The following is a 14,344-nucleotide window of genomic DNA, read 5'->3' on the forward strand; positions in this document are numbered from 1 at the left end:
TCAAGAGCCAATAATTGTATTTTATGGTTTGCATTGAAATTGTTTGATTGCTATAAGGAAACGACTCCAAGGTCACTTGTAGCAGAAAGCTATTTGGAAATCCGGGACTCTGAAGGAGAAAGTGAGAAGCAGTGATTCCTTTCGTGAAGGTCCCGGCATTTTGGTGGCAATTGGAGGCTCCGCCTTTATGGGGAACCCGCAAGCGGGATCCGGGCACAAGAGCAAGTGAGTCCCACAGTTGATGAGCTAGCCATTGGGGGCTGAGCGGATCTGGCAGGTTCAATGGCAAACTGACAAAGCACGCCCCCCCAAAGTCAACCCCTAATGGAAACGCTTTTGGAGAAGCAACGGCTGGTATGTATCAGGCTTCTGGGAATCCAGTCCCTCCCAGGGTGGCTGGCCAAGAAATAGATAAACAAAGAGAGTTCTTACCAAGTCTTTTATTCAGTATTCACAGAGAGAGGCTTTGAAAAGTGCCTCTCTTGCAATGGTGGCGTTGCTCTGAGTAAACTCCCACCCCTTCCGCCTCTCCTATTACACGTCTTCTCTACGTTGGCTGATCTCTGCCTTCTGCCTCTGAGCTTTCTGTTCTCCTCCTTTCCATGCCCGCTGGGTTCTGGGAGAAGAGGGGTTGCTTTCTAGAGACACAGAGTCTGTCAGCAGTCTCTCCCCTGGCGCCTCTTCCTCCTGCTCCTCTCCCAACATTTCCCAGCTGCTCCCCTCTGCATCTATGACCTTCTGCAAACCACTGTTGTAAATCTTTACTGTCTCCCTCTTCTCTAGGTAAAGGCAGCCCTGACCATTAGGTCCAGTCGTGGCCGACTCTGGGGTTGCGGCGCTCATCTCGCTTTATTGGCCGAGGGAACCAGCGTACAGTTTCCGGGTCATGTGGCCAGCATAAGCCGCTTCTGGTGAACCAGAGCAGCGAACGGAAACGCCGTTTATCTTCCCACCGGAGTGGTACCTATTTATCTACTTGCACTTTGACGTGTTTTCGAACTGCTAGGTTGGCAGGAGCAGGGACCGAGCAACGGGAGCTCACTCCGTCGCGGGGATTCGAACCGCCAACCTTCTGATCGGCAGGTCCTAGGCTCTGTGGTTTAACCCACAGCGCCACCCGCGTCCCTTTTCCCCTCTTCTCTAGGAACTGCTTTATTTGTGATGAATAAATGTAACCCCACCCCCTAAAGGTGGTCTTAGGGTGAGTCTTGTACGGAGCGCTCCCATAAGCCACCTGAGAGGCAGGTGTCAGCACCCAGCATCCTTTGCACCGTGGGCCCATTAATGGACTTCTTCCGCCACCATGGTGACGTTCCACAACAGGAGAGACCCCCCGCTTCTGTCCTCGATCCCTTTGCCGCATCACAACATCGCCAAGGCAACAGACCAAGGGGGGTTCCATCCAGCTTGGGCCCAGCGACTGCTCCAACAGCTTTCCCTGGCTCTTCCCCTCAAGACATGGGGTTTGCCCAAGATGGATGCCAATCTCTCACTTCCAGCATCTTTGCTTCTTTCCACTTCAGCACCCTGATGGGTCTCAGCTGCCTCTTCTTTACTTTCCCGTAAGTATGAAGGCGGATCTGGGATGCTCGAGTCAAGGAGCAGCCGTTGGCAATGGCGCTCGGCTGGCCATTTTGAACTGAACGATCCCGTCTTAGGGTAGGGTAACAGAGGTAAGGGATGCGAGAAGAGGCCTGCTGGATCAGACCCAAAGCGTCAGCCGGTCTCACTAAGGTAAAGGTAAAGGGACGCCTGACCATTAGGTCCAGTTGTGGCCGACTCTGGGGTTGCGGCACTCATCTCGCTTTATTGGCCGAGGGAGCCGGCGTACAGCTTCTGGGTCATGTGGCCAGCATGACTAAGCCGCTTCTGGCGAACCAGAGCAGCGCACAGAAATACTGTTTACCTTCCCGCCGGAGTGGTACCTATTTATCTACTTGCACTTTGACGTGCTTTCGAACTGCGAGGTTGGCAGGAGCAGGGACTGAGCACAGTGGCATAGCGTGGGTTGTCAGCACCCGGGGCAAGGCAAGTAATTTGCACCCCCTAACCCATGGATTTGCGCCCCCTAACCCATGGATTTGCACCCCCTAACCCTAACCCCCAGATGTTGCACCCGGTGCGGCCGGGCCCCCCCTGCCCCCCCACGCTACGCCACTGACTGAGCAATGGGAGCTCACCCCATTGCAGGGATTTGAACCGCCGACCTTCTGATCGGCAAGTCTTAGGCTCTGTAGTTTAGACCACAGCGCCCCCTCGTCTCACTAGATCCCAACAAATGGCGTACCTAGAGGTGCTATGTAACACCTTTTCTGCACTTTTAATATCTTAGTCCCTGCAATCTGGAGCAGCAGAATACAAGCTTCCTCCACCTTCCATGGGGCAGCCCTTTAGATCAGGGGCCGGCAAAAATTTTTAGCTGCAGGCTGGTCCACTGTCCCTCAGACCTTGAGGCGGGCCAGAGAAGCAGCACTGGGGGGGAGCTGGAAGAAGAGGCGAGGGGGGCAAGTAGTCCTCCCCCCCCCAGCCGCTGCACTTACCTTCCCAGGGGCGGCCACTGCCGCCACCGCCGCAGCTTCTCATGAGTAGGCAGAGCGAGCTCGTCCACTCCACTCTCTGGCCCACAGGAGCACCAAGCCGGCGGCGGCAGAGGGAAGATGAGCAGCGCAAAAGGGCTGACTCCGGAGGAGAGGGGCTGCTGAAAATGGCGCCCAGCCAGCTCGGCCCAGCCCCCTTCCTCCTCTAGGCAGGGCAGGGAGAAGCCAGGAGGAGGGAGGGAGGAGGTGCCGCCACGGTGTGTATGGGGGGGGAACGGCGCAGGGGGGAAAATGTTGCAGCCTGAACAAACAGAATCCCCATGCCGTTCCACGGACAGTCCATGGGCCAGATCCTGAAGGCAACTGGGCCTGATCTGGCCCGCAGCCCTTAGTTTGCTGACCCCTGCTTTAGATATTTGAAGATGGCTATCCTATCATCTCTCAGTCTCCACATGCTAAACTCCCTCAAACGTTCCTCATAAGGCTCGGCTTCCAAACCTTTGGTCATCTTGGTTGTCCTCCTCTGCACGCATTCCAGCTTGTCAATATCTAAAAGGCTTCCTTTCTCCTGGAGGGTAGGCCCCGAACCAAAGGTTTCAAGTTACGATAAAGTAGATTCTGACTTAACATCAGGAGGAACATTCGGACAGGGAGAGCTGTTTGACGGTGGAACGGTCTCCCTCGGACGGTGGTGGACTCTCCTTCCTTGGAGGTTTTTTAGCAGATGTTGGATGGCCGTCTGTCATGGATGCTTGAGCTGAGATTCCTGCATTCCAGGAAGTTGGAGGAGATGAGCCGAAGGGTCCCTTCCCATTCTATGATTCTTAAACTGTGGTGGGCACAGGACCTTTTTCTTCCAAGGTTAGCTTCTTCTGTGGGCCGAAGCCAAGGTCTCGCCCCAACCTCCACCTGCTTCCTCCCACAGGTGCAGCTGGCTGGCCCTCCATGTGTCCTGGGCCTTCCCCACCATCTGCGGCTTCCTCTTCATCCCTACCATTATCTACTTCCTCCTCACCAGTTTCACAGACACTGGAATCCTCCACAAAGGTAAGTGTGCAGGGGCTGCTCCCACCCTGCCCCCCTACGACCAAGCTGCAAGATCTGGACTCTCTCCATGCAGACGGAAGGTTTAAATAGTAAATTGAATGAGTGACTGCAGTACATTGTTTGTTGCTTTCATTTTATGGATCAATGGTCTCGTTAGATAGTAAAATTCATGTTAACTTGCTGTTTTAGGGGATGTTTTTAAAAGTCTGGAACGGATTAATCCGTTTTGCATTACTTTCTGTGGGAAAGCACGGCTTGGTTTTGGAACGCTTTGGTTTTGGAACGGACTCCTGGAACAGATTAAGTTTGAGAACCAAGGTACCAATGTATGTACCATATTTCTTAAGGCTACGACAGTCTCCGCTGTGCCTCAACCCTCCGAAGGAACACAGACCTGGCATGAGTGCCCTAGAACCCCTTGGAATCTTGCAGAGAGTGAGGGTGGCACCTAACCTTTGTAACACTGTTTCTAAAAATGGAGGACTTTGGATCAAAGATCATCAAGTGAATCGGAGAATTATACATCGGTACCTTGGTTCTCAAACTTAATCTGTTCCAGGAGTCCGTTCCAAAACCAAAGCGTTCCAAAACCAAGGCGTGCTTTCCCATAGAAAGCAATGCAAAACGGATTAATCTGTTCCAGACTTTTAAAAACAACCCTTAAAACAGCAATTTAACATGAATTTTACTATCTAACGAGACCATTGATCCATAAAATGAAAGCAACGAACAATGTACTGCAGTCACACAATCTATCAATCAGTAACTGAACTGGACTCCATACAGTCACAAAAACAAAACAAAAAGAGCCACGAAAAGAAAAACACAAAATAAATAGCAAAAACAGACAGACCTCAGGGTGACACACAAAACAGAAGTGTAACACTCAAATCAGCACGCGTTTGACTTCTGAAAATAGTTCGCAAACCGGAACACTTACTTCTGGGTTTGCAGTGTTTGGGTTCCGATTTGTTTGAGTACCAAGGCGTTTGAGAACCAAGGTACCACTGTAGCTCCGTTAGGAAAATGGGGGAGTCTCCTAACAGCTCCCAGAATCCTTTGGGGGAAGCCATGACTGTTTAAAGTGGTATCACGGCGATTTAAATGTGTCTTCTTCTTCTTTGGCGATCCCTCGTAGCCGAGTAAGATTGTCTTCCATAAACAGGGTTTTAGCAGTGAGTCCGTAAGTGACTGTGGAGGCCAATTCTGGATCCACACGTCCTTCTACAGTGGGGACATAGGTTTCCAGGCAGGAGTTGATCACGGTGTAGATTTGCCAAGCGTGCCTTCCTCTTAGCACGTTTCTCCCTTGCGTCCTGAGTTCGAGTGTCTTCAAAGCCCATGACACCTTTGGTCAAGGCTGTTCTCCAACTGGAGCGCTCGCAGGCCAGTGTTTCCCAGTTGTTGGTATTTATATTACCGTATTTTTTGCTCTATAAGACTCACTTTTTCCCTCCTAAAAAGTAAGGGGAAATGTGTGTGTGTCTTATGGAGCGAATGCAGGCTGCGCAGCTATAACAGAAGTCAGAACAGCAAGAGGAATTGCTGCTTTCACTACGCAGTGATCCCTCTTGCTGTTCTGGCTTCTGAGATGCAGAATATTTTTTTTCTTGTTTTCCTCCTCCAAAAACTAGGTGCGTATTGTGGTCTGGTGCGTCTTATAGAGCGAAAAATACGGTACATTTTTAAAGATTTGCCTTGAGACAGTCTTTAAACCTCTTGTGTTGACCACCAGCATTACGCTTTCCATTTAAAAGTTCGGAACAGAGTCGTCTTTAAATGTGTGGTGTGCACATGGCCTGACTCTGAAGCTGCTTTCTCCCTTCTCTGCTTCTTTCCACGGCCAGGCATTGAAGAAGAACTGGTGAACCAGGCCTTCACCATGAAAGACCTCAACCAGCACTGGTGCAACAAATGCCAGCTCTACTGCCTGCAGCACACTTTCCACTGCTCCTGGTGCAACACCTGTGTGGAGGTAAAGAACGACAGCGACCCCTAGGGGTACAGGAGGAAGAGGAGGAGCTCAACTTGGTTCGCATTTAAAGTAAAACCTGTTACCTAGTTTGCACTTTCTGGAGCACAGTGCAAACTGAAATGCAGCCACGCTTCAAAATTTGGCACGTCTCAGAATTTTGCAGCGCAGTTCTCCGGTCAAGCTCTGTGTGCAACAATGCATATACTGCTGCAAGGTGTGCAGATAACATGCAAAAAGGCAATATATAGGGGGATATTACTTGCAAAAATATGTATGTTTGTGAAAAAACATACATCATAGGCTTCCCCAAACTTCCGCTTCCAGTTTGTTTCTCCTTTCATCCACTTTGCTGCCTCCTAAAAGAAAAAAAAATACGAATAACGTATTTATACAATAACATCAAACCTAAAAACATAAAAATAACAGGGAATACACCATAATATTTCTCTATCTACACATTTTCTAATAATAATGTGGATGTTCATTTAAATCCTACCATCAAGTCTATAGACTTTCTTTGTTTCTGCAAGTTTAATATAAATGGTTCCCATTCTTTTTCAAAGTCTCTGTTGTTCTTTAGTTAGTATTTCTGCAGTCTTCCAATTTTGTGCAATCAACATTCTCGCTTCTGTAGTGGCCTACACGAATATAGTCCTTGTTATGTACTGAAGTTCTCACCCTGGGCCAGCAAGGGGATACTGTAGATAGTTTTCACTCAGGTCCACATATGCAAATAAGGAATGTGAATAAACAAGAGCTGTTTGAAGAATCTCTGTGTCGTCTGATATGTTCACCCACAACTCAACAGTCCTCTTTTCTTTCAGTATATCTGGGCTTAAAATACCTAATAAAAAGGCTTCTGGTTGTTTTTACAAAAGTTATTTTCAACATTTTCTTCAGTTCATTATACTGTATATCACCTGCAGGAATTCGACCACCACTGCATGTGGGTCAACAACTGCATTGGCTACCACAACCTTCGCTTCTTCATCTTCTTTGTGGCCTTCCTGAGTGGCTACGACCTGGCGGTGCTGGCATCCTGCCTGGTCTACCTGGCATCCAACTCCCAGGAGGCTTTCAGCGTGGAGAAGATCTGCACGTATCCTTCAGAGAGAAGTTCCCCTCCCTCTCCTGTAATGCTGGGATTCAAAGAATCCTGGGAGCTAGGTGGTACATGACACCAGTCAAGCTTGCAAAAATTTATAACTTACCTGACAATAAATGTTGGAAATGTAATGAGACTGAAGGTACATTCTTTCACCTTTGGTGGACGTGCCCAAGGATTAAGACATTCTGAGAGATGATTTATAACGAAATGAAAAAGGTATTTAAATATACCTTCCTGAAGAAGCCAGAGGCCTTTCTCCTGGGCATGGTCAGCCAATTGGTGCTAAAGAAGGACAGAACTTTCTTTATGTATGCAACAACAGCAGCAGCAAGAATACTCATTGCAAAGTATTAGAAGACACAAGATTTACCCACCCGGGAAGAACGGCAGATGAAGTTGATGGACTACATGGAACTGGTGGAAATGACTGGCAGAATCCGAGACCAGGGAGAAGAGTCGGTGGAAGAAGATTGAAAAAAATTTAAAGATTATTTACAGAAGTATTGTAAGATTAATGAATGTTAGAAGGATGCTGGAATGAAGTTATATGGCTTTAGCAGAAATGTTACAAAGAATTAAGTACAAACAGATTGTTAATGGATTAAAGGGAAAAATAAGGCTAGAATGTGTTAAGATAAATTATAGGACAGAAAACTGAGGAAGATGGAAAGGATTTGCTGAAACAGTTAACTGAACTGGAATACAAAAAAGGGAGGTGCGAGGAGGTCGCTGAAACAAGTGAATGAAAGACAAGATATGCAAATATTGGATGTGTTTTTAATTGTTTTTGTTTTGTTTTGTTAAGATAAGTGTATATGTAGTGTTTTTGTTTTTCTGTATTGTATTGTATTGTTTTGTTTAACTCTTTTTCTTTTTTTGTAATCTTTAAACTCTTAATAAATATTATTTTTTTAAAAAACCCAAAGAATCCTAGGAGCTGTAGTTTGCTAAGGGTGCTGAGAGCTGTTAGGAGATCCAGATTCCCCTCCCAGAACTACAATTCTCTGCTTCTTCTTCCTTTCTTTTTTGGGGATCACTCGTAGCTGAATCAGATTGTCTTCCATAAACACGGTTTTAACAATGAGTCCGTAAGTGACTGTGGAGGCCAATTCTGGATCCACACGTCCTTTCACAGTGGGAACATTGGTTTCCGGGCGGGAGTTGATCGCGGTGTGGATTTGTCAAGTGTGCCTTCATCTTAGCACGTTTCTCCCTTGTGTCCTTGAAAGCCCTAAACGGCCTCAGTCCAGTAGACCTGAGGGAGCATCTCCACCCCCACCGTTCTGCCGGACATTGAGGTCCAGCGCCGAGGGCCTTCTGGCGGTTCCCTCATTGCGAGAAGCAAAGCTACAGGGAACCTGGCAGAGGGCCTTCTCGGTGGTGGCGCCTGCCCTGTGGAACGCCCTCCCACCAGAAGTCAAAGAGAAAAACAACTACCAGACTTTTAGAAGACATCTGAAGGTTTAGGGAAGTTTTTAATGTATGATATTTCAATGTATTTTTAATCTTTGTTGGAAGCCGCCCAGAGTGGCTGGGGAAGCCCAGCCAGATGGGTACAAATAATATATTATTATTATTATTATTATTATTATTATTATTATTATTATTATTATCATCTGTCCGTCTTCCTTGACTCCGGTGCTTCCAGAGTGTTGGTGACCATCCCCACCGCATTCTACATGGTGCCTCTGCTCCTCCTGGTTTGCACCCAGATCCGCTACATCTTAGCTGCTCATCACAGCTGCAAATTCCAGGTACCGCGTGGAGATGCAGGGGCGAACATGGCGGAGGCGGGAGAGGGACTGCTCCTTGTGAGTGGAGCTGCCTGGTCTGAGTTCCTGGGGATGCAGAGCACCAAAGGATGGCGGCCAGAGCTGTGTGTGCCGCTGTGCACCATCGCATGCGGCCAAGACAGGGTCCCCCCAACCTTGGAGAGCTCCCCGAGCCCTTGACCCCGAGCCCAGCAGAGGCTGCCTGTTGCTGCTGCTTCCCTTTCCATCTCTGACCTCCCTCATCTCTCTCCACAGGCTCTGTCCTTCAAGCAACCTTTGGCCTTGAACTGGCAGGACTCGGGGTGGTGCAAGAGGCACAGAACCAAGTGTGTGACTCGGGGCTCAGGGCTTCGCCATCCTTCCTTGGGGGTGACCTCCCGGTGTGGAGGGTTAGGGGCTCCCATCCCGATAGGGGAAATCTTTAGTTGGCAGGTGACGGAATCGCATTCCTTGCTTGCTTTTATTATGGTGGTACCCAGGGCCATCTTAAGCATACCCAGTGCTGTGGTGCAAAGCTCCCTCCTGCCCTCCCCCCGTTTCCCATAGTTTTTTAGGGAGGGAGGAAGTCCAACACCATCTCCTTTGTCTTGCTGATATTAAGGTGCAAGTTGTTCCCTAGGCACCATATAGATATTTTTGGACCTCCCCTCTATACGCTCACGAGGAGTGGGCAGTGTTAAGTTGTGGGTGAACATATCAGACAACACAGCGATTCTTCAAACAGCTCTTGTTTATTCACAGGCCAGGACAGAACTGAACTGAAGGGCTCAGTCAGCCTGCTTATATAGAGCTCCAGTACAACGTTACTGTAGCAACTTTCTAAAACTATCCAATCACTGAACGTCACTTTCGATCTTTCATTTGCATAACTATCTACAGTATCCCCCTGCTGGCCCAGGGTGAGAACTTCAGTACATAACAGGCAGGCATGGAGGAGGCGGCGGCCGTGTGGTGCACTCGGCAGAGGCTGAATTTCAGAAGAAGCGCTCAGTAAATACTGGGTGCAATCTAACCGCCTTCACACAAGCTTTGCGCAAGCAAGTAGGGAGGATGCTCAATGAGCAGGTTGCCTGGAGGAGCTCTTAAGTCAGAAAATAGTCCTTCCCACCACAATGACACACCCATGCAACCCAGTTTCATCTGCACCTCCCTCCTTTCCACGCTCTTCTTGCAGGTACAGAGTGAGGTCCTCCAGAGCGATGGCCCTGGGGGCCACCGAGGCCGCTGAGCTCTGCCACGTCCCCTGGGTCTCCAGCATGGGTTCGGCCATCCCCGGCTCCTGCCCTCACAGCTGCTCCCAAGACCTGTCCCGCCAGCAGAAGGTACTCAAGGCTTGGCGCCACTTCCTGTGCGCCATGGGGAGCCTTCTGCACCGAGAGGGTCCCAGGCTGGGAGGAGCGTCAGCGGAAAAGGCAGAGAAGCAGGTGAGCTGGGGGTGGAACGAGATGCCTGTGGGATTGCCTTTTGCCTGACGCATGGGCCTGTCTGCACCTCAGTTTGATGTGGAATAGGTACCCATTGCGTGCTCCTTAATTACCAGGTTCAAGCTGCCCTTAACAACTTGGGACCGGTTCACCTAAGAGATCGCCTTGTCCCATATATTTCAGTGGAACTTTCAGGTGCCACCCAGCACCTGTTTCACATTCGTAAGAACTCAAACTTGCAGTGTGGCAGCGCCTAGCCTTTGGAACTCCCTGCCTATTGATGTCAGGCAGGTGCCTTCACTGTGCTCTTTTCGGTGCCTGCTAAAAACATTCTTGTTTAGACAAGCCGGTTCGAATCCCCGCAACAGGGTGAGCTCCTGTTGCTCGGCCCCTGCTCCTGCCAACCTAGCAGTCCAAAAGCACGTCAAAGTGCAAGTAGATAAATAGGTACTGTTCCGTTAGGATGGGCAATGGCAAATCTAGACAGCATCTTAAAAAGCAGAGACATCACCTTGCCAACAAAGGTCCATATAGTTAAAGCTATGGTTTTCCCAGTAGTGATGTATGGAAGTGAGAGCTGGACCATAAAAAAGGCTGATCGCCGAAGAATGGATGCTTTTGAATTCTGGTGCTGGAGGAGACTCTTGAGGGTCCCATGGAAGAAGATCAAACCTTTCCATTCTGAAGGAAATCAGCCCTGAGTGCTCACTGGAAGGACAGATCCTGAAGCTGAGGCTCCAAGACTTTGGCCACCTCATGAGAAGAGAAGACTCCCTGGAAAAGACCCTGATGTTGGGAAAGACGGAGGGCACAAGGAGAAGAGGACGAGATGGTGGGACAGTGTTCTTGAAGCTACAAACATGAGTCTGACCAAACTGTGGGAGGCAGTGGAAGACAGGACTGCCTGGCGTGCTCTGGTCCAGGGGGTCACGAAGAGTCAGACATGACTAAATGACTAAACAACAAAGCAGTAGTAATAAAAAATTGAGGATCTTCAGGATCTGTCCTTCCAGTGAGCACTCAGGGCTGATTTCCTTCAGAATGGAGAGGTTGCAGTCCATGGGACTCTCCAGAGTCTCCTCCAGCACCAGAATTCAAAAGCATCCATTCTTCGGCGATCAGCCTTCTTTATGGTCCAGCTCTCACTTCCATACATCACTACGGGGGAAACCATAGCTTTAACTATACGGACGTTTGTTGGCAAGGTGATGTCTCTGCTTTTTTACTACTGCTTGGCTCTCTTAAATAGGGCTAAAACGTGTCATTGAGGTTTTCATACCTTTTTTGTAAACTCAGTGAAGCGTTCCAGTCCTGCTCTTGAGTTTGTTTTAAAATCATTGAAGCTTTAAAATTTCTTTATTTCTTTCTGAGGAGACTGATGAGTTCAGTGAAACAAGTTTTGTAGCCGGCATCTCGTTAAGTCTTTGTATAATTCTAGGTTAATTTTTTCCCCTTAAACTTTTTGATTTTTGTTGTTTAGTTTAACTCCATATCCGATTACTTCTCGTTTCAGGGATTTTCATTTGTTTTTGTGTCATTTCTTGGTTCCGTGACTATCTTTTTCCCCACTGCCTCCTTCCAGGTTGGCAAGAAGAAATCCGGCTGGCAAATCAACAGCCAAGAGAGGATGGTGGAGATCCCTAGTGAGTAGATCTCCTGCTGCGGCTGACAAATCCCAGTGGTCCAGCCAGCCCCTGCAGGGGTCCACTGAAGGGCAGAGAAGCCTGCTGGGGTGGGTGGGTGGATGCTGAACAGGTAAGGCATCAACCTGTGCTTACCTGAGACGAGTGCTGCGTCATGTGACCACTTTTATAGGTGAATCTTAGATCAATCGCTCCCTGTATTCCCTCAGCAGAGGTCTGCCACAGCTGTTTCTGGCAGCATTTATGTTCCAACAGCGGCCAGTTATTCACAATTGCGTGAAGGGAAACCTGGGACCGCTTCATCCTCACCCAGAAAAAAACCAAGGACAAATAACTATTCCAAAATCATATATGTACCAACACTTTGGACTGCCTGTCTATCCCATTGTATATTCCTTTTTTTAACAAATGGATGTACTCTTATAAATAACCTTTTTTGACACCTGGGAATTTCAGTCTGAATTATCCGCAACACAAAGGACTCTGTTTTTTTTTTTAAGTACTTTTAATCATTTTTTTTTCAATTCATTATGGATCATTTCCCAGTACTCTTTTTACCCTTTTACAAGTCCACCACATATGAAGGAATGTTCCTCCACCTCTTTGCACTTATCTGATTTGGACTTATACATCTTAGCAAGTCTACTCAGAGTTAAATACCATCTGTTATTTCCTTTCCCTGCCAGTTCCCGACATGCTGGATTCTGTGGAGCTTCTGGATCCGGATCAGGACCTGCACTGGAAATGCCAGATCCACGGGAGCCGGCGACCTGCTTCCTCTCCCACGGCCACCCTCCTCTCCGTGTCCGATATCTGAAGTGGGGGGGGGGGGGTCTCACAGGCTTCTCCTTTTCTTTCCAGTGAACCTAGTTTTGTGAAGCGAAAACTGGATAAAAGCGTTTGTAAAGTCGCCATCCTGCGTGCAAGTTCATTTCTTGTTCGTTCAGGTTGGGGTTGCGGGGGGAGCGAAGATGAGCCCTTGCAGGAGAGTGTTATGTACTGAAGTTCTCACCCTGGGCCAGCAGGGGGATACTGTAGATAGTTTTCACTCAGGTCCACATATGCAAATAAGGGATTGAAAGTGACGTTCAGTGATTGGATAGTTACAGAAAGTGGTTACTGTTGCGTTCTAGTGGAGCTCTATATAAGCAGGCTGGCTGAACCCTTCAGTTCAGTTCTGTCCTGGCCTGTGAATAAACAAGAGCTGTTTGAATACTCGCTGTGTCGTCTGATATGTTCACCCATGACTTAACAGAGACCAGTAGAAAAAAGACAGTTACAGAACCGAGAAATTGCACAAAACAAATGAAATACCGTGAAAATCCCTGAAACGAGAAGTGATCGACTAAAAATATTATCTTATGGAAATAAATCAAAAGGTTTGAGGAAAAAATTAGAAAAACCTAAAATTGAATAAAGCCTTAACGGAATGCCGGCTACAAACCTCGTTTCACTGAACTATTCAGTTTCTTCAGAAGGAAATAGAAAAATCATGAACCTTAAATGACCAAAATTCCAAAAAAGGGGGTAGAACTCCCAAAAATTCTGAAGTATTATAATCCTGGCTTGACTGAGGTGAAGCAAAGCGCAGTAATAAAGGATTGAGGACTCAAAGGTACAGTTTTTATACTGAATTTACAAAAGGGGTTTAAAAACCTCAATGGCAGGTTTTAGACAAAGCCCAACTTAAAGAAAGCAAAGCACAGTAATAAAGCGTTGAGGACTCAGCTGTGAAAATTCTAGTGTTGCCTTTACAAAAAGGTTTTAAAAACCTAAATGGCACAAATTCAAAAAAAGGAATACAAGATAAGCTGTTTTAGATTTTAAACAAACTCAAGAACAGCGCTGAAACGCTCCCATGGTCTAGATGTTACTGCTGATGTTAAAGGCTGATCTTTTCTTTCCAGTGAACCTAGTTTTCTGAAGCAAAAACTGGATAAAAGCGTTTGTAAAGTTGCCATGAATTCTCTCCCCCCCCCCCACCCCGGGCGGCTCCCAACAAAATATTAAAAACACAATAAAGCATCAACCATTAAAAACTTCCCTAAACAGGGCTGCCTTCAGATGTCTTCTAAAAGTCAGGTAGTTGTTTATTTCCTTGACATCTGATGGGAGGACGTTCCACAGGACTGGTGCCGCCACCGAGAAGGCCCTCTGCCTGGTTCCCTGTAACTTCGCTTCTGGTCTGACCCTGTATGGCTTCCTCTGCACAGCGAACAACCTCATGCTTGTTTGCAGCTCCAGGTAGATGAAACGGGAGCCGAGGGCACCATCAGGCCAGGGGAGCAAGTCATTTTCCTCTGTTTACAGGTAAGACTTACCTGGCCTTGTTCCCAGAGCACTTTTAGTGTCATTTCTAGGTTTGCCTCTAGGTGGCAGCAATACTCCTCCCTTTTCTGCATCCACACTGCGTCTAACTAGGCACAGTTGCTAAATCATTGCTAAGAATCCCTTCACACCCAGGTTTGTTTGTTTTTGTACATTCAGTGTTGTGGGCTCAACAAAAGGTATTTAAATATACCTTCCTGAAGAAACCAGAGGCCTTTCTCCTGGGCATGGTCGGCCAATTGGTGCCAAAGAAGGACAGAACTTTCTTTATGTATGCAACAATAGCAGCAAGAATACTCATCGCAAAGTACTGGAAGACACAGGATCTACCCACTCTGGAAGAATGGCAGATGAAGATGATAGACTATATGGGACTAGCAGAAATGACCGGCAGAATCCGAGACCAGGGAGAAAAGTCAGTGGAAGAAGAAAAAATTCTCATGTTTCTATTTCTGATGTCTCCATCTCTGTTTCAGATTTTATGTATATTGGATGTTTAAAGGTAAAGGT

General features: G+C 47.6%; 1 protein-coding gene across 1 annotated transcript; it reads left to right on the plus strand.

Moving 5' to 3' along the window:
- Nucleotides 1-1,370: 1,370 nt before the first annotated feature.
- ZDHHC19 (zDHHC palmitoyltransferase 19) lies at nucleotides 1,371-12,416 on the plus strand. Its single transcript, XM_081911306.1, has 9 exons — nucleotides 1,371-1,562; nucleotides 3,463-3,584; nucleotides 5,432-5,559; nucleotides 6,486-6,658; nucleotides 8,316-8,421; nucleotides 8,695-8,765; nucleotides 9,614-9,863; nucleotides 11,446-11,506; nucleotides 12,193-12,416. The coding sequence occupies exons 1-9, from the start codon at nucleotides 1,459-1,461 to the stop codon at nucleotides 12,321-12,323; spliced, it is 1,146 nt and encodes a 381-aa protein (XP_081767432.1). The 5' UTR covers nucleotides 1,371-1,458; the 3' UTR covers nucleotides 12,324-12,416.
- The last annotated feature ends 1,928 nt before the right edge of the window (nucleotides 12,417-14,344 follow it).

The sequence above is a fragment of the Podarcis melisellensis genome, assembly GCF_964234715.1.
Source record: "Podarcis melisellensis genome assembly, chromosome: 5".
NCBI lineage: Eukaryota > Metazoa > Chordata > Lepidosauria > Squamata > Lacertidae > Podarcis > Podarcis melisellensis.